Source organism: Heterodontus francisci, chromosome 1, assembly GCF_036365525.1.
Source record: "Heterodontus francisci isolate sHetFra1 chromosome 1, sHetFra1.hap1, whole genome shotgun sequence".
Lineage (NCBI taxonomy): Eukaryota > Metazoa > Chordata > Chondrichthyes > Heterodontiformes > Heterodontidae > Heterodontus > Heterodontus francisci.
In genome coordinates this window covers 204,433,510-204,460,531 of record NC_090371.1, presented here as the reverse complement: position 1 = coordinate 204,460,531, position 27,022 = coordinate 204,433,510, and the positions used below count along the sequence as shown (strand labels likewise).

General features: G+C 47.1%; 1 protein-coding gene across 1 annotated transcript in view; it reads right to left on the bottom strand.

Annotated features, from left to right (window-relative positions):
- dchs2 (dachsous cadherin-related 2) overlaps positions 1–27,022 on the bottom strand; it is a 205,687-nt gene that overhangs the window by 108,868 nt on the left and 69,797 nt on the right. Inside the window, exon 5 of the mRNA XM_068032733.1 lies at positions 10,088–11,089. Within this exon, the coding sequence (XP_067888834.1) occupies positions 10,088–11,089 (1,002 nt within the window). The remainder of the gene's footprint in view (positions 1–10,087; positions 11,090–27,022) is intronic.

Here is a 27,022-nt window from a genome sequence, read left to right as displayed (position 1 = left end):
ATTCTTTATGCATTATTGGAATTATAGATTACATAGATCTCAAGGATTGAGACCTCAAGGTCTCATATGCTGAAAGCTGCATTGCTTCACCTTACAGAGACTTCCTCTGGGAATCCAGAGAAAGGCACACAAGGGTAGCAGATAGTGTCAGGCAGATGAGCAGCTGTAACATGAAGAGGATGCAGTGGATCAGTCTACTGCTGCCTGCAAGAAACATTCTTGTTAATAACGATGGCCATCTCTTGATTACCACATTTAGCTACTGCATGAATAGTACAGCCCATATGTTCCACCTTCCCACCACAAATATGCGATCCTCTGCAGATCCTTCTCTGTGTGCATACACAGGTCTCATACCAACTGATTAAAGCCACCTAAAAACCATAACCAAAAGAATGTCACAATTTTATGCAAACATAAAAACTACACAGTAAAAGCTATAAGTGTTCATAACGTTCTCCTCTGTATTTCCATGTGGTGCAAACACGCTAAGAGCGTGACTTCTTAAGCCTAGCTTTATCCTTCCCTGTGAGCGGATCACTAAGGGAGCAAGACTACACTTTCTACTGGCAAGGTAGGGATCCAAAAGTACCAAGACAGCATGCAGTAGACTTCGCCATCAGAAACTCTTTGCTCAGCATGATAGAGCCACCTACAAATGGTCCATCCAACTGCTCACTGCCTCTGGTCCAGTGCACCTCCTCAGCATCTATGCTCCAACACACTGCTCCCCACCTGAAGTTAAAGACCAGTTCTATGAGGAACTCCACAATATCATTAGTAGCATTCCTAATACTGAATATTTGTTCCTGCTGGGGTACTTTAATGCCAGGGTTGGGGCCGACCATGACTCATGGCTGTCCTGCCTCGGGCACTATGGCATTGGAAGGATGAATGAGAATGGACAGAGACAGCTGGAATTGTGTACCTATCACAACCTCTGCATCACCAACTCATTCTTTCATACTAAACCCTGTCACCAGGTTTCATGGAGACATCCAGGATCACGTCGTTGGCACCAGCTGGACCTCATCGTCACAAGGCGAGCCTCTTTAAACAGTGTTCAAATCACACGCAGCTTCCACAGTGCGGACTGCGACACTGACCACTCCCTGGTGTGCAGCAAGGTTAGCCTCAAACCAAAGAAGCTGCATCACTCCAAGCAGAAGGGCATCAACACTAACAGAATTTCTTGCCCACATCTGTCCCAAAAGGTTATCAATTCACTTGAAAAAGCCCTTCAAAACACTCTTACAGGGGATGCAGAGACCAAGTGGGCCCACATCAGAGACGCCATCTATGACTCAGCAATTACCACCTTTGGCAACGGTGAGAAGCAGAATGCAGACTGGTTTCAATCTCACTTTGAAGAGATGGAACCAGTCATAGCCGCTAAGCGCACTGCACTGCTGAACTACAAGAAAGCTCCCAGCGAGTTAACATCCTTAGCACTTAAAGCCGCCAGAAGCACCGTGCAAAGAACAGCCAGGCGCTGTGCAAACGACTACTGGCAATGCCTATGCAGTTGTACTCAGCTGGCCTCTGACACCGGCAACATCAGAGGAATGTATAACGGCATTAAGAGAGCTTTTGGGCCAACCATCAAGAAGATCGCCCCCCTCAAGTCTAAATCAGGGGAAACGATCACTGACCAACGGAAGCAAATGGACCGCTGGGTGGAACACTACCTAGAACTGTACTCCAGGGAAAATGATGTCACTGATACAGCCCTCAATGCAGCCAAGTCTCTGCCAGCTGCACGAACAGCCAACAAAATCGGAGCTCAGTAATGCCATCGATTCTCTAGCTAGTGGAAAAACCTGGAAAGGACAGCATTATCCCTGAAATCATCAAGAGTGCCAAGCCTGCTATCCTTTCAGCACTCCATGAACTGCTTTGCCTGTGCTGGGATGAGGGAACAGTACCACAGCACTGCGCGATGCCAATATCATCACCCTCTATAATAAGGGTGATCGCGGTGACTGCAACAACTACCGTAGAATCTCCCTGCTCAGCAGAGTGGGGAAAGCCTTCGCTCCAGTCATTTTAAACAGACTCCAGAAGCTGGCTGAGCATGTCTACCCTGAGGCACAGTGCGGCTTTCGAGCAGAGAGAACCACCATTGACATGTTGTTCTCCCTTCGCCAGCGACAGGAGAAATGCCACGAACAACGGATGCCCCTCTACGTTGCCTTCATAGATCTCACCAAAGCCTTTGACCTTGTCAGCAGACGTGGTCGCTTCAGACTACTAGCACCAGACTACTGGTGGGGATGTGGTAGGGAATATGGGATTAATGTAGGATTAGTATAAATAGGTGGTTGTTGGTGGGCCGAAGGGCCCGTTTCAGTGCTGTATGACTATGACTCAAAGATCGGATGTCCACCAAAGCTACTAAGTATCATCACCTTGCTCCATGACAATATGAAAGGCACAATTCAGCACAGCAGTGCCTCATCAGACCCCTTTCCTATCCTGAGTGGTGTGTTCTCGCACCTACACTGTTTGGGTTCTTCTTCTCACCGCTGCTCTCACACGCGTTTAAGTCTTCAGAAGAAGGAATTTTCCTCCACACAAGATCAGATGGCACGTTGTTCAACCTTGCCCGTCTTACAGCGAAGACTATAGTACGGAAAGTCCTCATCAGGGAACTCCTCTTTGCTGACGATGCTGCATTAACATCCCACACGGAAGAGTGTCTGCAGGGATTCATCAACAGGATTGTGGCTGCCTGCAACGAATTCTGCCAAACCATCAGCCTCAAGAAAACTAACATCATGGGACAGGATGTCAGAAATTCTCCATCTATCAATATCGGCCACCACACCCTGGAAGTGGTTCAAGAGTTCACCTACCTAGGCTCAACAATCGCCATAAACCTGTCTCTCGATGCAGAAATTAATAAGCGCATGGGAAAGGCATCTGCTGCTATGTCCAGACTGGCCAAGAGGGTGTGGGAAAATGGCACACTGACACTGAACACAAAAGTCCGAGTGTTTCAAGCCTGTGTCCTCAATACCTTGCTCTACGGCTGCGAGGCCTGGACAACGTATGTCAGCCAAGAGCGATGTCTCAACGCATTCCATCTTCGCTGTCTCCGGATAATCCTTGGGATCAGGTGGCAGGACCGTATCTCCAATGCAGAAGTCCTCGAGGCAGCCAACATCCCCAGCATATACGCCCTACTGAGCCAGCGGCACTTGAGATGGCTAGGCCATGTCAGGATCAGATGGCCATGTCAGATGGCAGGATCCCCAAGGAAGCATTGTACAGCGAGCTCATCACTGGTAGCAGACCCACCGGCCGTCCATGTCTCCGCTTTAAAGACGTCTGCAAACGCGACATGAAGTCCTGCGACATGAACCACCAGTCTTGGGAGTCAGTTGCCAGCAATCGCCAAAGCTGGCGGAAAGCTATAAAGGCGGGGCTAAAGAGAGGTGAGTCGAAGAGACTTAGCTGTTGACAGGAAAAGAGACAGAAGTGTAAGGAGAGGAACAACTGTGTAATAGCCCGGACAACCAATTTTATCTGCAGCGCCTGTGGAATAGTCTGTTACTCTAGAATTGGCCTTTATAGCCACTCCAGGCAGTGCTCCACAAACCACTGACTACCTCAAGGTGCTTACCCATTGTCTCTCGAGACAAGGAGGCCAAAGAAGAAGAAGATGATCCTTCTCCTAGGTACTACTTGAATTTCAGGAGTTCATGAGACAGTTAATAACTCCATTTCTAGAAGAATCTGGAAATTTGGAATTTACTTATGATATCCTCATCAAAATCATTATTGACATTGAAAAAGCAATGATTCCAAAACTGAGCCCTGGATACTCTGGGATTGCATTCCAGTTTGAAATGTTACTGTTACTGGCTCGATTGGTTTTCTGTGTTTAATCCAATTATATATCAATTGCCATGTTTTATTCATTATTCCCCAATTCCTTAACTTTTTTATTGATGTCTCATGGCATCAGGTCAAACATGGGCAAGGTAACCTCCTACTGATTACCACCTACCGCCCTCTCTCAGCTGATGATTCAGTACTCCTCCATGTTGAACACCACTTGGAGGAAGCACTGAGGGTGGCAAGGGCACAAAATGTACTCTGGGTGGGGGACTTCAATTTTCATCATCAAGAGTGGCTCGGTAGCACCACTACTGACCGAGCTGGTCGAGTACTAAAGGACATAGCTGCTAGACTGGGTCTGCAGCAGGTGGTGAGGGAACCAACATGAGGGAAAAACATACTTGACCTCGTCCTCACCAATCTGCCTGCCGCAGATGCTTCTGTCCATGACAGTATTGGTAGGAGTGACCACCGCACAGTCCTTGTGGAAACGAAGTCCCGCCTTCACATTGAGGATACCGACCATCGTATTGTGTGGCACTACACCGTGCTAAATGGGATAGATTTCGAACAGACCTAGCAATGCAAAACTGGGCATCCATGAGGCGCTGTGGGCCATCAGCAGCAGCAGAATTGTACTCAACCACAATCTGTAACCTCATGGCCCGGCATATCCCCCACTCGACCATTACCATCAAGCCAGGAGACCAACTATGGTTCAATGAAGAGTGCAGGAGGGCATACCAGGAGCAGCACCAGGCATCCCTCAAAATGAGGTGTCAACCTGGTGAAGCTGCAACACAGGAATATCTGCTTGCCAAAGTGCGTAAGCAGCATGCGATAGACAGAACTAAGCGATCCCATAATCAACGGATCAGATCTAAAATCTGCAGTCCTGCCACATCCAGCCGTGAATTGTGGTGGCCAATTAAACAACTAACAGGCGGAGGTGGCTCCACATATATCCCATCCTCAATGATGGGGGAACTCAGCACATCAGTGCGAAAGAATAGACTGAAGCATTTGCAACAATCTTCAGCCAGAAGTGCCGAGCTGATGATCCATCTTGGCCTCCTCCTGAAGTCCCCAGCATCACAGATGCCAGACTTCAGCCAATTCAATTCACTCCACGTGATATCAAGAAACGACTGAAGGCACTGGATACTGCAAAAGCGATGGGCCCTGACAATATTCCGGCAATAGTACTGAAGACCTGTGCTCCAGAAACTTGCCGTGCCCCTAGCCAAGCTGTTTCAGTACAGCTACAACACTGGCATCTACCTGGCAACGTGGAAAATTGCCTGGCTATGTCCTGTACACAAAAAGCAGGACAAGTCCAACCCAGCCAATTACCTCCCCATCAGCCTCCTCTCAATCATCAGTAAAGTGATGGAAGGTGTCATCAACAGTGCCATCAAGCGGCACTGGCTTAGCAATAACCTGCTCAGTGATGCTCAGTTTGGGTTCCGCCAGGGCCACTCAGCTCCTGACCTCATTACAGCCTTGTTTCAAACATGGACAAAAGAGCTGAACTCAAGAGGTGAGGTGAGAGTGACTGCCCTTGACATCAAGGCAGCATTTGACTGAGTATGGCATCAAGGAGCCCAAGCAAAACTGAGGTCAATGGGAATCGGGGGAAAACCCTCTGCTGGCTGGAGTCTTACCTAGCGCAAAGGAAGATGGTTGTGGTTGTTGGAGGTCAATCATCTGAGCTCCAGGACATCACTGCAGGAGTTCCTCAGGGTAGTGTCCTAGGCCCAACCATCTTCAGCTGCTTCATCAATGACCTTCCTTCAATCATAAGGTCAGAAGTGGGGATGTTCGCTGATGATTGCACAATGTTCAGCACCATAAGTGACTCCTCAGAAACTGAAGCAGTCCGTGTAGAAATGCAGCAAGACCTGGACAATATCCAGGCTTGGGCTGATAAGTGGCAAGTAACATTCGCGCCACACAAATGCCAGGCAATGACCATCTCCAACAAGAGAGAATCTAACCCTCTCCCCTTGACATTCAATGGCATTACCATCGCTGAATCCCCCACTATCAACATCCTAGGGGCTACCATTGACCAGAAACTGAACTGGAGTAGCCATATAAATACCGTGGACACAACAGCAGGTCAGAGGCTGGGAATCCTGAGGCGAGTAACTCACCTCCTGACTCCCCAAAGCCTGTCCACCATCTACAAGGCACAAGTCAGGAGTGTGATGGAATACTCTCCACTTGCCTGGATGGGTGCAGCTCCAACAACACTCAAGAAGCTCAACACCATCCAGGACAAAGCAGTCTGCTTGATTGGCACCCCATCTATAAACATTCACTCCCTCCACTACCAACGCACAGTGGCAGCAGTTTGTACCATCTACAAGATTCACTGCAGCAATGCACCAAGGCTCCTTAGACAGCACCTTCCAAACCCGCGACCTCTACCAACTAGAAGGACAAGGGCAGCAAATGCATGGGAACACCAACACCTGCAAGTTCCCCTCCAAGTCACACACCATCCTGACTTGGAACTATATCGCTGTTCCTTCACTGTCGCTGGGTCAAAATCCCGGAACTCCCTTCCTAACAGCACTGTGGGTGTACCTACCCCAAATGGACTGCAGCGGTTCAAGAAGGCAGCTCACCACCACCTTCTCAAGGGCAATTAGGGATGGGCTAGCCAGCGACACCCACATCCCTGAATGAATAAAAAAAAAATTATTTGCTAATGTGAAATGTTGTCAACTTTCTATCATCACAGAATTAGAGTCTTCTTTGGCTTCCTTGTCTCGAGACACAATGGTTAAGCGCCTGGAGGTGGTCAGTGATTTGTGCAGCAGTGCCTGGAGTGGCTATGAAGGCCAATTCTAGAGTGACAGACTCTTCCACAGGTGCTGCAGATAAAATTAGTTGTCGCGGCTGTTACACAGTTGGCTCTCTCCTTGCGCTTCTGTCTTTTTTCCTGCCAACTGCTAAATCTCTTCGACTCGCCATGCTTTAGCCCCGCCTTTATCGTTGCCCACCAGCTCTGGCAATCGCTGGCAACTGACTCCCACGACGTGATCAATGTCACAGGACTTCATGTCGCGTTTGCAGACGTCTTTAAAGCGGAGCCATGGATGGCCAGTGGGTCTGGTTCCATTGACGAACTCGCTGTACAATGTGTCCTTGGGGATCCTGCCATCTTCCATGCGGCTCACATGGCCAAGTAATCTCCGGCGCCGCTGGCTTAGTAGGGTGTATATGCTGGGGATGTTGGCCGCCTCGAGGACCTCTGTGTTGGAGATACGGTCCTGCCACCTGATGCCAAGGATTCTCCGGAGATGGAATGAATTCAGACGTCGCTCTTGGCTGACGTACGTTGTCCAGGCCTCGCTGCCGTAGAGCAAGGTACTGAGGACATGATACACTTGGACTTTTGTGTTCTGTGTCAGTGCGCCATTTTCCCACACTCTCTTGGCCAGTCTGGACATAGCAGAGGAAGCCTTCCCCATGCACTTGTTTAATTCTGCATCGAGAGACAGGTTAATGGTGATAGTTGAGCCTAGGTAGGTGAACTCTTGAACCACTTCCAGAGTGTGGTCACCGATATTGATAGATAGGGCATTTCTGACGTCCTGTCCCATGATGTTAGTTTTCTTGAGGCTGATGGTAAGGCAAAATTCATCGCAGGCAGCCGCAAACCTGTCGACGAGTCTCTGCAGACACTCTTCAGTGTGAGATGTTAATGCAGCATCGTCAGCAAAGAAGAGTTCCCCGATGAGGACTTTCCGTACTTTGGTCTTCGCTTTTAGATGGACAAGGTTGAACAACCTGCCACCTGATCTTGTGTGGAGGAAAATTCCTTCTTCAGAGGACTTGAATGCATGTGAGAGCAGCAGGAAGAAGAAGATCCCAAACAGTGTAGGTGCAAGAACACAGCCCTGTTTCACGCCACTCAGGATTGGAAAGGGGTCTGATGAAGCGCCGCTATGCTAAATTGTGCCTTTCATATTGTCATGGAATGAGGTGATGATACTTAGTAGCTTTGGTGGGCATCCAATCTTTTCTAGTAGTCTGAAGAGACCACGTCTGCTGACGAGGTCAAAGGCTTTGGTGAAATCAATGAAAGCAACGTAGAGGGGCATCTGTTGTTCACGGCATTTCTCCTGTAGCTGGCGAAGGGAGAACAGCATGTCAATGGTGGATCTCTCTGCTCGAAAGCCACACTGTGCCTCAGGGTAGACACGCTCAGCCAGCTTCTGGAGCCTGTTTAAAGTGACACGAGTGAAGACTTTCCCCACTTTGCTGAGCAGGGAGATTCCACGGTAGTTGTTGCAGTCACCGCGGTCACCCTTGTTCTTACAGAGGGTATGTGTCCTGGCCTGTCGGAAGACTTTACACAAATCAACGATTCTCGGAAGACCGCCATCATCAACAACGAGCTCAGTAGACTCAATGTGGACATTGCAGCACTTCAGGAGACACGCCTCCCTGCGAGCGGATCTCTAAGAGAGCAAGACTACACCTTCTTCTGGCAGGGTAGGGATCCTGAAGAACCAAGACAGCACGGAGTGGGCTTCGCCATCAGAAACTCTTTGGTCAGCATGATACAGCCACCCTCAAATAGCTCGGAACGCATACTGTCCATCCGACTGTTCACCATCTCTGGTCTAGTACACCTACTCAGCATCTATGCACCAACACTCTGCTCCCCACCTGAAGCTAAAGACCAGTTCTATGAGGAACTCCACAATATCATTAGTAGCATCCCCAACACCAAACACCTATTCCTGCTGGGGGACTTGAATGCCAGGGTTGGGGCCAACCATGACTCATGGCCTTCCTGCCTTGGGCGCTATGGCATTGGAAGGATGAATGAGAATGGACAGAGACTGCTTGAGTTGTGTACCTATCATAACCTCTGCATCACCAACTCGTTCTTTCACACTAAACCCTGTCACCAGGTTTCTTGGAGGCATCCAAGATCACGTCGTTGGCACCAGCTGGACCTCATCGTCACAAGGCGAGCCTCTTTAAACAGTGTTCAAATCACACGCAGCTTCCACAGTGCGGACTGCGACACCGACCACTCCCTGGTGTGCAGCAAGTTTAGCCTCAAACCAAAGAAGCTACATCACTCCAAGCAGAAGGGCCGCCCGCGCATCGACACTAGCAGAATTTTTCATCCATAGCTGTTACACAAGTTTCTAAACTGACTTGTAAAAGCCCTCCAAAACACTCCCACAGGGGATGCCGGGACCAAGTGGGCCCACATCAGAGACGCCATCTATGACTCAGCAATGAGGCAATTGTGAAACGGAATGCAGACTGGTTTCAATCTCACATTGAAGAGCTGGAACCTGTCATAGCCGCTAAGCGCATTGCACTGCTGAACGACAAGAAAGCCCCCAGCGAGTTAACATCCGTAGCACTTAAAGCTGCCAGAAGCGCTGCACAAAGAACAGCCAGGCGCTGCGCAAATGACGAATGGCAACACTTATGCAGTTATATTCGGCTGGCCTCTGACACCGGAAATATCAGAGGGATGTACGATGGCATTAAGACAGCTTTTGGGCCAACTATCAAGAAGATTGCCCCCCTCAAATCTAAATCAGGGGACACAATCACTGACCAACGTAAGCAAATGGACCGCTGGGTGGAACACTACCTCGAACTGTACTCCAGGGAAATGTTGTCACTGAGACCGCCCTCAATGCAACCCTGTCTCTGCCAGTCATGGATGAGCTGGACGTACAGCCAACAAAATCGGAACTCAGTGATGCCATTGATTCTCTAGCCAGCGGAAAAGCCCCTGGGAAGGACGGCATTACCCCTGAAATCATCAAGAGTGCCAAGCCTGCTATACTTTCAGCTCTGCACGAACTGCTTTGCCTGTGCTGGGATGAGGGAGCAGTACCACAGGACATGCACGATGCCAATATCAGAATTAGAGTATGTTACAGCATAAAGCCAGACCATTTGGCCCATCAAGTCTCTGCTCACGTTTTTTTCCACGTGAGCTACTTTTCTAATTCCACTTTTCTGCTCACTTTTCAAATACTCTAATTTTCCTCCTTTCTTAGCAACTAAACAATTCCCTTTTAAAATAATTTAATATGAAAAATACTTAGCTTTTCCTCTAATTTATTATTCCTCTCTTCTTTGTCATTTGTTTATTTTCTCACATTTAATTGTATGTACTTTCCCTTGGGATGCAGGTAGTTGCTGCTTATCACTGTATTCCCTTTGTTATAATTCCTTAACTTTTTTATACCTGTCTTTGAATTAAGTCTGAAGAATTTTCCATCCGATAACAGTGTATACGACAACTGAGAATTTTTTCCTGAATCTCGATCTGTTGCTTGTACTTTTCCAACCAGGCCCAGAGGAATGGGGTTTTCTTCAATTGTGAAAAAATAGAAATTTTGTGTAAATTTAGGAGGATTATCATTTTCATCTATAACATTAACAGTTACTGTGGCAACAGCACTTCGTTTTAAGTGATCCTTTGGATTTATGGCAAAAACTTTAAAGTTGTAAGCAAGTTTAGATTCATAGTCCAGAGCTCTCTGAATGTAAATCCAGCCACTGTCAGTATGGATGCCAAACTTTAACGAATCCAAATTTGGCAGAAGTGAGTAAACTAAGCCTGAGTCTCCCTGCAGATCTTGTCTGTAAGCACGGACTTGCAAAACTCTTGTGTTTGATAGTGCAGCTTCACTGACTTCAACTTGGTAAACTAGAGTTTCAAAAGTCAAATTACCATCTGAATGGTCAACATTCACGAATAACATGAAGACAGCGCTCAATGGTTGTGTTCCCTGGTCACTTGCTAAAACATTTATACTGTATTGTTGTTTTGTTGAGAAAAGGCTCCTGTTGAGATAAAGTGTTCCATGTATGTGATCAATGGTAAAAGATTTTTCATTGTCATTCTGTAAACTGTATACAACTATTCCATTTGATCCACTGTCTTTGTCTTCAGCATGGGCAATATAGATAACTGTTCCTGGCAAGGTGCTCTTTGAAATGGTAATAATTTCAGATTCTTGATGGAATGTTGGTGCATTATCATTGACATCAATAATTGTAATGTTGACCTGTGTACTGCTGTAGATAGGAGAGCTGTTGGTTTGAGACTGAACAGTAAGCAACACAGAAGGTTGGGCTTCATGATCTAATTGTGTACTGCTTCTGATGAGACCAGATTTAGATTCAATAGAAAAATAGCCATATGGATCACCAGAGGAGATTCTGTATTTCAGCTCTAGAGAATCTGCAAAGAGAAAAAACATTTAAACATGTTATATTAAGTAATGGCAAATCCATAGAACCATAGAAGTTTATGGCACTGAAGGAGCCCAGACAGCCCATCATGTCTGTGTCTGCTCTCCCATTTTAAAAACCTCTTGCCTTCTCTACATCAGTGGAATAAGTCCCAGTATGTCAAATCACTACTCATGACTATATTTTTCCAGCCTCGGCAAATCTATGCTGCAGTACCTTATTGGTTTTGAAGTGCTTTCTATAACTGAATATCCAAAACTGCAAACAGCACTTTTACCATGGTCTAACAAATACCTTACCTCTTTGTTCATTACTCTATGCCCTTTATAAAACACAAAATACTATTGCCATTTTTATGGCTTTGGCTGCTACTCATTTTCAGGGAATTGTGTACTGGATCCATTAGGCCTCTGTTCATCCACACTTTCCATCAAATAACAATGCAGCAAAATGTAAAAAGTGCTGGATCAAGAAAACCACAGCAAATGATATTTGCACTGAGGTCCGTGTTGACCTGAATGCTGTGCCGAACAATTAAAATAGGCTCCTTTGATGCCTCAGCGAATAACTGTACTGCCTGGTGTGCTACATCCCAAAGGTATCAGACTGAATCCTTGGTCTGTGGGAGTTAACTGGTTATCAAAACTCGGGAATAGTGCAATCCAAATTTCCAATGGGCTAAGAAAGCAGGTATCAGCTCAGTAATATCAATGACCCCATTCTTAGCATTTGGGATAAAGTCATCAGTGGAATAACCAGTGGGTAAAAGTTTCAACCTGTTAGGTTATAATTCCAGGATGTTATCTTTTGATCACTATGTAGTAACTTTTACTGAAAAGCTTAGTTGTGAGGATTTGAGACAAGGAATGGATCAAAGTTGTGTCCGATGTCCCCACAGTTCAATACATTAGTGCTCGATATCTGTTCCAGGTAGGTTTTGAGTAAAATGGCTGTAACCAAATTCTAGAGCTTCAGGCCACAGAGTGCGTAACACCATTCGGGTGGTGGTGAAGGATAAGGAAGGAGGTGCACCAGTTGACCATACCTTCTTCATTAAGAAAATCCTTATTGATTGCTGTGGATTCCAAGCTCCGGACATCTTCTGGCTGCAGAACTTCCCCAGCAGTGGATATTTTGAAGTGACTTTCAAGAACGTGGCGGGATGCATCAAGTTCCTGAAGGTGTTCAAGGAGAAGGGAAACTAGGTGCCACTGTCGATCCTCACTGTGGAACCACTCTTCACGCTGCACTCGCAGTGTGACCGGGTGGTGACAATTCACCTCTATAACCCCCATGTTCCTGTCGTGGATGTACTCACCTTCCTCGCCAGGTATGTCGAGGTGGCCGGCATCAGCACTCTTGTCAAGGACCCATTTGGGATTTAGATTAGCAAGCGGCAGTCAAGGTGACCTTGAAGGTCGATTCAACGGAGCCATCAACCATCCTCCTTCCAGCTTCGCTATCGGGGGAAGTCGAGGCTTCTTGGACTATGCGGGGCAGCCCAGAGTTTGTCGCACCTGTGGCAAATCTGGTCACGTGGCAGCTAACTGCAGCACAGTCGTCTGCAAGAACTGCAAGAAGGAAGGCCATCAGACCAAGGACTGTAAGGACAGTAAGTGCTGCAACCTGTGCCACCTCTACAAAACCAGCCCCAAACGCTGCCTCAGTTATGCTCAGGCGGCAAGGTCCAAGGAAAGGCCGGGAAAAGGAACGGTGAATGCATCTGGTGCTGGGAAGGAGACAAGCAACACTCTCCGCAGTGAGGAAAATCTACCTGAGAAGGTGAAGAAAGGGGAGGCAGCTGCAGCCAGCGATCTAACACCTACCCCGGAAACCCCTCCTCTACCGACAGAATCAATGGAGGAGGAGGCAGCAGATGGACAAACTGATCAGTGGCAGGTGGTACAAAGGAAAACCACAAAAAAAAACCTCCAAAAAAGGAACAGGCCACCACCCAAACCAGCGGCAAGAGGAGGCTACTGTCTAAGACAGACTACGGCAGCTCCTCCTCACTGGACGAGGAAGGGCCGGAACAGTGGCACCTGCAAAAGAAGTGTCAGAACTCAAAGGAGCTGGAAGATACAGCCCCCCAGCTTCGGGGCACTGGAAGCTGTGATGGGCCCAGCGCGCCCCAAACCCAAAGCGCCGAACCTAGCGACATGCTCAGCACACCCCAGCTCCGGGACACCGAGGGCAAAGAAGCATATGGCGCACTCCAGCTCCGAGAGATGTCTTCGAGGAGGAACAGAGGGGAAAGATACCAACAACAAAGACAGCCCAAAGCTTGCTGCCTACAAGACCCCCCCACGATGTCACCCCAGCGGAACAAATCCCCCATGAGAAACCAGTAGGGGTTTCTGAGCCCAATGAATGTGAAACAGCTTCCTACACTATGGGTATGCAGGAACATACCCAAGGACTGGGACTAGCAAGGACAACTGGTATGAGAAGCAACAACTAACTTAAAAATGGGTATAAAGACTGCTTCGATTAACGTGCGTAGCATTAAATCCACTACGTGATGTGTTTCAACCTTGCACTACCTCGCCAAGGTCAAAGCCAAGCTGCTGTTTCCGCAGGAGTGTGGAATACCACACCTCAGCAACTATAGGCAATAGTTGTGATGGTGGTCCCCACGGGCCATCGATCTGGTCAGGGGGTAATGATTCCCGTTCCTCTGGCCTGGGGATTCTGCTGCGGGGAGGTAACTTCACCATCTCCAAAGTTAAAGAGGTGATGGGTGGTCGCATCCTCGTAGCAGATGTAATGTACAACAATGCTCCGCTCCGGTTGATCAACGTGTATGCCCCGGTTCAATGCAGCGAGCGGCTGACCATCTTCCAGCAGCTCCCACTGCTGCTGGCGACGTCCAGGCCGGTCATTTTAGGCGGTGGCTTCAACTGCATCCTTGATGCAGCTGGAAGATCCGGCAGTGACGACAGCAAACTGGACGCTACGCCCAGATTCCTAATGAAAACAGTAAAAGATGCCAAGCTGCACAATGTCTTCAGCAAACCTGCAGACAGAGCACAGCGTAGATACACCTGGTCAAGATCGAACGGGTCTGCCCGTTCCAGGACTGACTTCCTGTTTGTGTCCCGTGCTGTCACGGTCAGATCCACTGACGTCAAGCGGGTGTTCTTCTCGACCATTGCCTCTTACTGGCCGACTGTCACTTACAGGACGACCAGCGGGTTGGCAGGGGGACATGGAAGCTCAATGCTACACTAATAACCCCAGAGAACGTTGAGGAACTCAAAAGGGATTACAAAGGTTGGAGAACCGTGAACTCCCTCTTTCAGTCTCTAGTTCACTGGTGGGAGGTGATCAAGGAGAACATCAAGAGGTTCTTTATCTTCAAAGGTGTTCAGAGGGTGAGAGAGAGACAGAGGGAAATGTGCAGACTCCAGAAAAGAATGCAAAATCTGTTCCGGCTACAGTCGATGGGGGTCAAGGTCAAGGAGGATCTCCAACAGGTGAAGAGCCAGCAGGCCTCGCTCTTTGCCACGGAGGCCTCCAAGATCATCTTCTGGTCTAGAGTACGCTCCGTTGAGCAGGATGAGATGTGCTCGCATTACTTCTTCCAAAAGGTAGAGAGAGAGCTCTGTGATCAGCAGCCTGAAGGAAGAGGATGGCTCGGTAACGTCTTCGCAGTCCAACATACTAAGGAACAGCAAATCCTTTTATGCTGGGCTGTATGACGTGAACCCCATGGACAGCACAGCTTCCCAGTCCTTCCTGTCATCCATCACGGAGGTCTTAGATGACAGCATGAGGGAGAGACTGGACAAACCACTAACTCTGGATGAGCTTACAAATGCCGTCAGGTCCTTCGAGACGAGTAAAACTCCCGGAAGTGACAGCTTACCAGTTGAGTTGTATTCGGCTCTGTGGGACTGGGTCGGCCCAGACCTGAAAGAAGTATACGAGAGTATGCTTCTGGCTGGCAGCATATCAGAATCCGTGAGGAAAGGCATCATCACCCTCATCTACAAGCGGAAGGGAGAGAGGGCGGAAATCAGAAATTGGCGGCCCATCTCACTACTTAACGTTGACTACAAGATTCTATCCAAAGTCATCGCTAGCCGGGTCAAGTCTGTTCCTGAGTTTTATTTTTCTTTAGAGATACAGCACTGAAACAGGCCCTTCGGCCCACCGAGTCTGTGCCGACCAACAACCACCCATTTATACTAACCCTACAGTAATCCCAGGATGTCAGAAATGCTCCATCCATCAATATTGGCGACCACGCTCTGGAAGTGGTTCAAGAGTTCACCTACCTAGGCTCAACTATCACCAGTAACCTGTCTCTAGATGCAGAAATCAACAAGCGCATGGGTAAGGCTTCCACTGCTATGTCCAGACTGGCCAAGAGAGTGTGGGAAAATGGCGCACTGACACGGAACACAAAAGTCCGAGTGTATCAGGCCTGTGTCCTCAGTACCTTGCTCTACGGCAGCGAGGCCTGGACAACGTATGCCAGCCAAGAGCGACGTCTCAATTCATTCCATCTTCGCTGCCTTCGGAGAATACTTGGCATCAGGTGGCAGGACTATATCTCCAACACAGAAGTCCTTGAAGCGGCCAACACCCCCAGCTTATACACACTACTGAGTCAGCGGCGCTTGAGATGGCTTGGCCATGTGAGCCGCATGGAAGATGGCAGGATCCCCAAAGACACATTGTACAGCGAGCTCGCCACTGGTATCAGACCCACCGGCCGTCCATGTCTCCGTTATAAAGACGTCTGCAAACGCGACATGAAATCGTGTGACATTGATCACAAGTCGTGGGAGTCAGTTGCCAGCATTCGCCAGAGCTGGCGGGCAGCCATAAAGACAGGGCTAAATTGTGGCGAGTCGAAGAGACTTAGTAGTTGGCAGGAAAAAAGACAGAGGCGCAAGGGGAGAGCCAACTGTGCAACAGCCCCAACAAACAAATTTCTCTGCAGCACCTGTGGAAGAGCCTGTCACTCCAGAATTGGCCTTTATAGCCACTCCAGGCGCTGCTTCACAAACCACTGACCACCTCCAGGCACGTATCCATTGTCTCTCGAGATAAGGAGGCCCAAAAGAACAGTAATCCCATATTCCCTACCACCTCTCTACACTACGGCCAATTTACCTATCACCTGCAAGTCTTTGGATGTGGGAGGAAACCGCAGCACCCGGCGAAAACCCACGCAGACACAGGGAGAACTTGCAAATTCCACAGGCAGTACCCAGAATCGAACCCGGGTCTCTGGAGCTGTGAGGCTGCGGTGCTAACCACTGCGCCACCCATTGTTGGTGATTCACCCTGACCAGACCGGCACTGTACGTGGCAGGAAGATCTCTGATAGTCTCGCGCTACTCAGGGAAACGATCGCCTATGTATGGGACAGGAGGGTGGACACCTGCCTCATCAGCTTGGACCAGGAGTAGACTTTTGACAGGATACCACACACATACATGATGGACATGCTTTCCAAAATGGGGTTTGGGGAGGGAATCTGTAATTGGATCAATCTTCTCTACACAAACATCAATAGCGCAATCTCAATCAATGGGTGGGAATCAGAAAGCTTCCCGATCCAATCTGGAGTCAGACAGGGCTGTCCTCTCGCCCCTGTCTTGTTTATTTGCTGTCGTGAACCTTTTGCTGAGTCCATTAGGAAGGATGCGGGCATAAAAGGGGTGACAATCCCAGGCAGCGGAGGCACTCAGGTAAAAACCTCCCTGTACATGGACGACGTCGCCATCTTCTGCTCAGATCCGCTGTCCGTTCGCAGACAGATGAGCATCTACGACCAGTTCGAACTGGCCTCGGGAGCCAAAGTCAACCATGGCAAGAGTGAGGTCATGTTCTTTGGGAACTGGGCTGACTGATCCTTTGTCCCCTTCACTGTCAGGTCAGCCTACCTGAAGGAGCTGGGGATATGGTTCGGAAGAGCTGGGGCGTGCGCCAAAACCTGGAAGCAGCGAGTAGCCAGGGTACACCATAAACTGAGCATGTGCGAGCAGCGATCTCTCTCCATTGTGGGTAAGAACCTGGTCATCAGGTACAAGGCGCTCACATTGTTGCTGTACGTGGTGCAGGTCTGGCCCATACCCAACTCCTGTGCAGTGGTGGTGACCGGAGCCATTTTCCACTTCATCTGGAGATGCAAAATGGACCAGGTCCGGAGGGACACGATGTTCAAACCTCTGGATAAGGGCATGAAAAATGTACCCAACGTCGCCCTCATCCTGATGACCACACTTTCGTGTGCGGCTGCATCAAGCTGTGGGTAGAGCCCCAGTACGCAAAGACCAAGTGTCACTACATGCTGAGGTTCTATCTGTCCCCGGTGTTGCGAAGGATGGGTCTGGTCACATTGACACAGAACACTCCATCCAGTTGGACCGTGGGAAAGTTTCTGCGGGAAAACACCTTTGACCTCCAATCCATCAGGCAGTGGTCTGCATTGAATGTCCTCAAGGCCCTACGGGAAAAGGAGATGGTGAATCCTGTCGAATGGTTCCCCGAGCAGACTGCCAAAGTCATTTGGCAGAATGTCTCATCACCAGAACTTTCAAACAAGCACTGACGTAGCTTGGCTTGTGGTGAAAAAGGCCCTCCCGTCAGATCCTTCCTACATGCCCGGAGTCTCGCCCCCTCCACATGCTGCCCTCGTGGTGGCTGCGATAGGGAAGAGACAGTTGCCCACCTCCTTCTGGAATGTGTCTTTGCAAAGCAGGCGTGGAGAGAGATGCAGTGGTTTTTGTCGAGGTTCATCCCAAGCAGCTCTGTCACACAGGAGTCTGCGCTCTACAGGCTGTTCCTAGGGACATACACCGAGATAAACATCAACTGCTGCTGGAGGACCATCAATTCGGTGAAAGACGCTCTTTGGTCTGCCTGAAACTTGCTGGTCCTCCAGCGCAAAGAGTTGTCCACGACCGAGTGTTGCAGACTGGCACATTCCAAGGTCCAGGACTACGTGCTGACGGACACACTAAAGATTGGGGCAACCGCTGCAAAGGCTCAATGGGGAAAGACCATTGTCCTCCCACCAAAGTGAACTGAGGGGCTGGACCCATGGGAAACCCCTCGGGCTGTATGCACCAAATATAGTTTTGCTGTAAAACGTACCTGGCAGGTAAAATGGAATGGAAGGGTTGTGAGGCAACTCACTCCTCTATTGAAGAAAACTGATTTCCTTTGCACGTTTTGGAATGTTATCTTGGTGCTGTTTTGAACTCTTTTGTAATATATTTTTTACATATTTTTATGAATAAAGTATATTTTGGAAAAAGAAATTCACTCAAGTAACTCCAGTCTCCAGGAGTAAGCAGACCAAAATGTGTCAGAATATGATTTGGGAGCCACTTCACCAACCTCCTATGCTTTCCCACCATTTTCCACTAAAAGTGTTGTTTCCCCAAATTATTGGTGGGCATATTATTAGTAGAGGCAAATAATAAGAGTATATAATGCAACATATTTCTTATCATTTGAGTCTTAGCAATGCTGAACACAAGGGATCTCTGCTCCTACAGTTCAATGCTGCTTGAGGCAAGGGATCATTTAAATGTTAAATCTTCCAACGAGAACTGATTAACAATGGGATGATTAAGTAAACTCCCCCGGCCTTCCTCGGTTGCCCATTATGCTATGCAGAACATTCTCCAGGCTCTCCCGGGCAAGTTCCTAGAAAGAGGTCAGGAAGCCTATCAAAATTATTTTAACAGCCCTAACTTCAGAAACTCAGCTAAAGTAAGGAATGCATCTATTGGTGTGCTGGTGTTCCTCCTAAGCAGATAATCTTGTCTTTGTTGTCTGAATTCACACATTAATACTGGCCACTGATATGGGGTATCAAAGACTGTATCTACTGCCACAGTAGAACTGTAGTCCAGTGATTAACTACCCTCAGAAGAGAAGAAAAAAATAGCTAATTTTTAATTCATGGCTCGACTATAATTCCTCTTCCATTTTCCTATTAGTATGGCATTATATTAATACCAGATTTCTAATTTCATCATAAATGGATACAATTTGTTTCTTGTGCAGTAAAAATGGCAGATGGTAGATTACTTTTGATTTCCATGTGCTATGCATCTCAAATGCTGCATTACTGTATTTCATTCTATTGGGCTGGTGGTAAATGCTGCCCAACAAACATAAATTGAACAGCTTACATGATTGCAGGTCTGGCAGCATCTGTGAAAAGAGAAGCAGAGTTAACGTTTTGGGTCAGTGACCCTTCTTCGGAAGGGTCACTGACCCGAAACGTTAACTCTGCTTCTCTTTTCACAGATGCTGCCAGACCTGCTGAGTGGTTCCAGCATTTCTTGTTTTTATTTCAGATTTCCAGCATCCGCAGTATTTTGCTTTTAGCTTACATGATTGCTGTGCTACTTGTTAAGTTGCGAGTAAAGCATTTCAGCTGAACTATGAAAATCTTTGCTAATGCAGCTGAGCTGTGCACATGCCTCCAGTGCCTTTGGTACTGATTGGCTTAGCTGAAAATGTGGGGCACCTGTTGCAGCCAGAAGGCTCAGCACTGGGTTGGTCCCTTCAAGGTAATCATTCTGCTTTTACAAAATGAAACAATCATAACATAAGAGAGTGTTTGTCTAAGTCAAGGTTGTCCAACATACAGCCCGTGGGCCGTGATCCAGCCCGCCAAAGATTTCCATCCGGCCCGCGGCTGTAAACTGTACCTGAGCCATTCCTCATCCACCTCAGGGGTCCGTGACTGGAGATGAGAAATTCCACACTGTCAGACCAACTTTTAAAGAAGATCGCAAGTCAGTTTCACAGCTGACAGATCTTGACATTAGTAACAGCAGTTTCTGAACTTCGGACAGACTAGGGTTTTTTTAAAAGCCCGCCAGAAAACCCTGAGTCTGTTCGAAGTTCAGGAACTGCTGCTCCCGATGTCAGCTGTGAAACTGACTTGAGATTTTTTAAAAACTGACCAACCTGCTGCAGAGCGTCCCTGCAACTGTCAGACAGAAAGAGAAAGGGTGGACAGAGAGAGAGGAAAAGGGGTAGAGTAAGAGAGAGAGAGGGAAAGGGGACAGAGAGAGAGAGGGCAGAAGAGAGAGAGGGAAAGGGGGCCAGAGAGAAAGAGAGAAAAAGGGGACAGAGAGACAGGGGGCAGAGAGGGGGAGGCAGAGAGAGAGGGGGAAAGGGTGGCACAGAGAGAAAGGGGGACAGAGCGAGAGGGGGCAGACAGAGAGAAATGGAACACAGAGAGAGGGAGGCAGAGAGAGGGACACAGAGAGAGGGAGAATGATCACTATCACTCCTGACAGAATGACATCTATCCAGAATATTCCACATTACTACAAGTGCGCAGGCAAACAATGACTGCTTGTGCAAGCAAAAAATGCCAAGTATTTCAATAAATCAGTGTCTAATATAGTGACCAGAAAGTAAGTCAATATATTAGTCTTCTCATTTAAAGCTTCTTCACAAAAATGTACCTTTGTGTTTATTTTGCTTAATATTAAGGTAATTTTATGGTCTTTATCTTTCCAAAATTGTCTCACTGGCCCCTGATGTAAGATAAAAATTATGTGGCGCCCCACACAAAAAGGTTAGACAACCATGGTCTAAATGCTCCCTGTCATCCATGTGATAAGACTATCGGCTTCAGTATACTAAGTGGCGAACTCCTGGAACAGGTTAATAAATTTTAAAAAAATGATGAGCTGCAAATCACGTTAACACATCTCAACAGATATCAATTTGCATTTTCCACTCCTGAATGCCCATTTTATCAGCGTAGATCAAGAATATCACAATCAGAAAATAGGCAGGAGTTCTGTTTCAATGAAACTGTGTCTATTGCACACTGCATCCAATTTTTCCTGATTGGGACTGCATGGGCTGAATTTTATAAGCCCCGGGACGTCGGGGATCGTGGTGATAGTGGTAGGCAGAAAATCCTACTGAGAGAGGCCTGATATGGGCCTCGACACCGGGAAGGCTCCGCCACATTTTACCAGCAGCGGCAGGGCCTTGCGGCGGACCTCCACCACTTGATGGTGGAGCCTTCATTTCAATATTTAAATAAATTTAAAGAGATACAAAAACACCTACCTTGTCTTGATGGTCGTCCCATGCCATTCTTCTGGCCAATGGTTGGAACTTCCTCACCTTCGGATCTCCGTTCGGAGATCCAAGGTGTGGCACTGGTGGGGAGGAGTGAAATTTTCAGGGCGGCGGGGGGAGCGGGGAAAACTGTTTCTATTGGCTGAGGGGGTGATGGGAAGGGGTTGAAGGGCAAAGGTAATGAAGTTCGGGTGGGAAGCTTGGGTTGGGAAGGAAGTTTTTTTGGTGGGATAGGCCCAAAAATAAAATGTATGGTCTTTGGGAGGTTGGGGAATGGGAGAGGGGCTTACAACTTTTATTTAATTTTTTTTATCTCACTATGAAATGAATTTGTCTTTAAAAATTTAAATTTCACTGAAGGGCTTGAAGCCCTTTAAAAATGGCGCCGCGCCTTTGCGGTGGCGCCCGGTGCCGTTGCTAGGGACGGACCACCCGCCCCCCCTATGTCATCGAGGGCAGGCGTTCTGCCCGCTCCATGTTAATGAGCTGCCACGCGAAATATCGCGGAGGCTCCGCAGTGCTCATCTCGCCTGTGCTCCACACACTTTTTCAAACTCGCCGCTGGGCTAATTAAATTCAGCTCATGGTGTCAGAGGCTAAATTGCTAAAGGCAGCAGCCTCATTTTCATATTCACTTGGTAGTGGAACATTTTTCATGCAATTTCTCAAAATTTAGGTGTACAGGACATTGATGTATGCGTGAAAAAAACATATAACATTGCTGGAGAATCAGCAGTGCTGATATCTGGTTTAGGTATATTGAACCAACAATGTTTCAGTCCTTTCTTACCAGTTTGGATGCTTTTTGTTAATTTCTCCAAAAACTTTGGTTCTCAAGTTTTTCTGTCAAAAATCGCAAGAGAGTCAGACAGCAAGGTAAACAAAAAACCACAAGTATCAGCACGAGCGGGGTAAGCATAACAGTAAGTGAATTAATAATAGTATTAGAAAAGAGCAGGTCCAGAGGCATTAATTAAAATTAATAGTTTAAACAAGGTATTAACTTGATTCTAAAACAGGGAATAGAGATTTTTTAGATCATGGATGGTCAACTGAGACCTGTTGTTTGCAATTCCGAGCTAATGGGGCAGCTTGGGTAAATGAGGTGCATCATGAAGGATTAGTGTTTCCTGGATCGTATGGTCCATCAGGTTGCCACCTCACAGGACAGTAGATGGGTGGCCACCCAGAAAAGTAGGAAGAGGCAAGAAGTGCAGGAGTCTTCGGCGTGAGCGCCACTCTCAAACCAGTAGTCAGTGCTGGAGACTGCTGGGAGTGTTGACATCTTGAAGGAGTGCAATCCAGACCATAGCACCAATGGGCAAGGGATTGCAGAGGAAGGGACAGCTAAGTAGAAATGCAATCATTATAGGAGATTCCATAGTTTGGAAGTTAGATAGGCATTTCAGTAATCGTCATCTTGAGTCCTGCATGGTGTGTTGCCTCCCTGGTGCCAGGGTAAAAGACATCACCGAGCGGGTGCAGAGCATTCTGCAAAGGGGAGTGAGTCAGAAGTTGTGATAAACGTCGGTACCAATGACATAGAGAGGGCAGGTATCGAGGTCCAACAATCAGATTTTCAGGAACTGGGGAGGAAGCTAAAAAGTAGGACCTCAAAGGTAATGATCTCTACACACTAGCAAGAGTAGAAATAGAAAGATAGGGAGGATCAATGTGTGGCTTGAGGCAAGATGCAGGAGGAAGGGGTTCAGATTCTTGGTGCATTGGGATCAGTTCTGAGGCAAGATGGCACCTATACAAAAGGGATGGGTTGCACCTCAACAAGACTGGGATCAACGTTCTCACGGGGAGGTTCACTAGTGTGATAGGGGAAGGTTTAAACTAAATTGGCAGGGGAGTGGGCACCAGCATATGGAAGTAGAAAAGAATAAGGTGCATAAAGTGAGAGTATTGGATAGTACTAGAGAAGGCAACAGTACCATATTAGATAGAACATAGAACAGTACAGCACAGGCCCTTCGGCCCACGATGTTGTGCCGAACATTTAACCTACTCTAATATCAAACTAACTACCTACCCTTCATTCTACTATCATCCATGTACCTATCCAAGAGTCGCTTAAATGCCCCTAATGTATCTGCTTCTACTACCACCGCTGGCAGCGCATTCCACGCACCCACCACTCTCTGTAAAGAACCTACCTCTGACATCTCCCTGAAACCGAGTCTGTGCCGACCATCAACCACCCATTTACACTAATCCTACACCAATTCCATATTCCTGCCACATCCCCACCTGTCCCTATATTTCCCTACCACCTACCTACGCTAGGGGCAATTTATAATGGCCAATTTACCTATCAACCTGCAAGTCTTTGGCATGTGGGAGGAAGCCCACGCAGTCGCCACGAGAACTTGCAAACTCTGCACAGGCAGTACCCAAAAGGGAACCTGGGACGCTGGAGCTGTGAGGCTGTGGTGCTAGCCACTGCGCCACTGTGAAATGTTCCAGGTGCATGTGAAGTACTTCCAACAAGAGGTAAAGAAAACCAATAACAGGGTCCTTGGATGACAAGGGAAAGCGAGAATATGTTGAAACCTAAAATGAAGGTGTATGATGCATGCCAGGTGAATTTTTAAAGCAACAAAAATACATTCCATTAAAAAATACAAACTCAGCAAGAAAGATCCATCCGTGGCTTATTCAGGAAGTTAAGGGTAGTATTAGATTAAAAGAAGAGGCTTATAATGTTGAAAAAAAGAGTAGCAAGTTTGAAGATTGGGAGGGTTTTAGAAACCAGGAAGGGGCCAGCTAAAAGTTGATAATAAGGGAAAAAATAGAATATGAGAGTGAACTACCAAGGAATATTAAAGCAGTTTGCTAGAGCTTTTACAAGTATGTAAAAAGGAAGAGAGCAGCTAATGTAAACATTGGTCTCTTAGAAGCAGAGACAGGATAAATTATTATGGGGAATAAGGAAATGGCAGAGAACAAATATTTTGCATCTGTCTTCACAATAGATGACACAAGTTGCAAACCAGAAATATGCAGTAACCTAGGGGCTAAAAAGTGAGGAAATTAAGGTAATTAATATCAATGGAGAAAAAGTATTGGAGAAAATGAAGGGACTAAAATCCAACAAATCCCCAGGACCTTATGACCTACATCCTAGAGTTCTCGAAGAGATACCTGCAGAGATATTGAATACACTGACTATGATTTTCCAAAATTCCCTGGATTCTGCAATGGTCCCAGGAGATTGGAAGTTAGCAAATGTTACATCGCTAATCAAGAAAGGGGGCAAAGAGAAAACAGGGCACTACACACGAGTAAACCTGACATCAGTTGTCCGGAAAGTGCTGGAGTCTATTATTAAGGAAGTCTTAACAATGCACTTAGAAAATCATAGTATGATCAGGCAGAGTCAACATGATTTTACAAAAAGAAAAAGAGTTTTTTGAGGATGTAACTAGTAGGGTAGATAAAAGGGCACCAGCAGATGTAGTATACATGAATTTCCAAAAGGCATTTGATCAGGTGCTACACATAAGGTAAGGTAAGCACAATAAAGGCTCTTGGGGTTAGGGGTAATCTATTAGCATGGAGAGGATTGATTAATAGACAGAAAGCAAAGAGTGGCACAGTGGTTAGCACCGCAGCCTCAGCTCCAGTGACCCGGGTTCAATTCTGGGTTCTGCCTGTGTGGAGTTTGCAAGTTCTCCCTGTGTCTGCGTGGGTTTCCTCCCACATGCCAAAGACTTGCAGGTTGATAGGTAAATTGGCCATTATAAATTGCCCCTAGTGTAGGTAGGTGGGAGGGAAATATAGGGACAGGTGGGGATGTGGCAGGAATATGGAATTGGTGTAGGATTAGTGTAAATGGGTAGTTGATGGTCGGCACAGACTCGGTGGGCCGAAGGGCCTGTTTCAGTGCTGTATCTCTAAATTAAAAAAAAATAAAAAAAGAGTAGGCATAAATACAGCATTTTCAAGTTGGCAGGCTGTGACTAGTGGATTGCCGCAAGGATCAGTGCTGGGCCTCAGCTATATACAATCTATATTAATGACTTAGACGAAGAGACGAGTAATGTATATAACGTTCGCTGATAATACAAAGGTACGTGAGAATGCAAGCTGTGAGGAAGACACAAAGAGGCTGCAAAGAGATATAGACAGGTTAAGTAAGTGGGCAACAAGGTGGCAGATGCAGAGAAGTGTGAGGTTATTCACTTTGGTTATAAGAGCAGAATATTTTTTAAAAGGTGTGAAACTTGTAAATGTTGATGTTCAGAGAAATTTGGGTGTGCGCATACAAGGAACATAGTAAGTCAGCATGCAGGTATAGCAAGCAATTAGGAAGGCAAATGGCATGTTGGCCTTTAATGCAAGGGGATGACAAGAATAAAGAAGTCTTGCGACAGGCTTTGGCTAGATCATATCTGAAATATTGTATGCAGTTTTGGTCTCCGTATTTAAGAAAGAATATACTTATCCTGGAGGCAGTACAGCGAAAGTTCACTAGATTGGTCCCTGGGATGACAGGGTTGTCGTATAATGTGAGGGTGAGTAAATTGGGCCTGTATTCTCTGCAGTTTAGATGAATGAGAGGTGATCTCATTGAAACTTACAAGATTCTGAAGGGGCTTGACAAGGTAGACAAAGAGGTTGTTTTCACTGGCTGGGGAATCTGAAACATGGGGGCACAGTCTAAGGATAAGGGGGTGATCATTTAGGACTGAGGTAAGAAGAAATTTCTTCACGCAAAGGGTTGTGAACCTTTGGAATTCTCTACCCCAGAGGGTAGTGGATGTTCCATCATTGAATACGTTTAATGCTGGGACAGACAGGAAATCAAGAGTTATGGGAAGCGGACAGGAAAGTGGAGTTTAAGCCCAACATCAGCCATGATTGTATTGTATGGCAGAGCAGGCTCGATGGGCCATATGGTCTACTCCTGTTCCTATTTCTTATGTTCTTATATGGCACCTTATTGAATGCCTTTTGGAAATCCAAATACAATTGGCCTACTGGTTCCCCTTTATCCACACTGCTTGTTACATCCTCAAAGAACTCTAATAAACTTGTCAAACATGATTTTCCTTTCAAGAAGCCATGTTAACTCTGCTTGAATGCAATATGATTTTCTAAATGTCCTGTTACTACTTCCTCAATAATGGATTCCAGCATTTTCCCAATGGCAGATGTTAGGCTAACTCGCCTATAATTTTTACTTTCTGTCTTCCTCCTGTCTTGGATAGGGGCGTTAAATTTGTGGTTTTCCAATCTGCTGGAACCTTTCCAGAATCTAGGGAACTTTTGAAGATTACATCCACTATCTCTGCAGCCACTCTTTTAAGACCCTAGGATACCCAGGGACCGGAAACAACAACAGCAAACCCAGCCCTGTTGACCCTGCAAAGTCCTCCTTACTAACATCTGGGGGCTTGTGCCAAAGTTGGGAGAGCTGTCCCACAGACTAGTCAAGCAACAGCCTGACATAGTCACAGTCACGGAATCATACCTTACAATGTCCCAGACACTACAATCGCTATCCCTGGGTATGTCCTGTACCACCGGCAGACAGAACCAGCAGAGGTGGCGGGACAGTGGTCTACAGTAGAGAGGGAGTTGCCCTGGGAATCCTCAACATTGACTCTGGACCCCATGAAGTCTCATGGCATCAGGTCAAACATGGGCAAGGTAACCTCCTACTGATTACCACCAACTGCCCTCCCTCAGCTGATGAGTCAGTACTCCTCCATGTTGAACAGCACTTGGAGGAAGCACTGAGGAACACAAGGGCACAAAATGTATTCTGGGGGGCACTTCAATGTCCATCACCAAGAGTGGCTCGGTAGCACCACTACTGACCGAG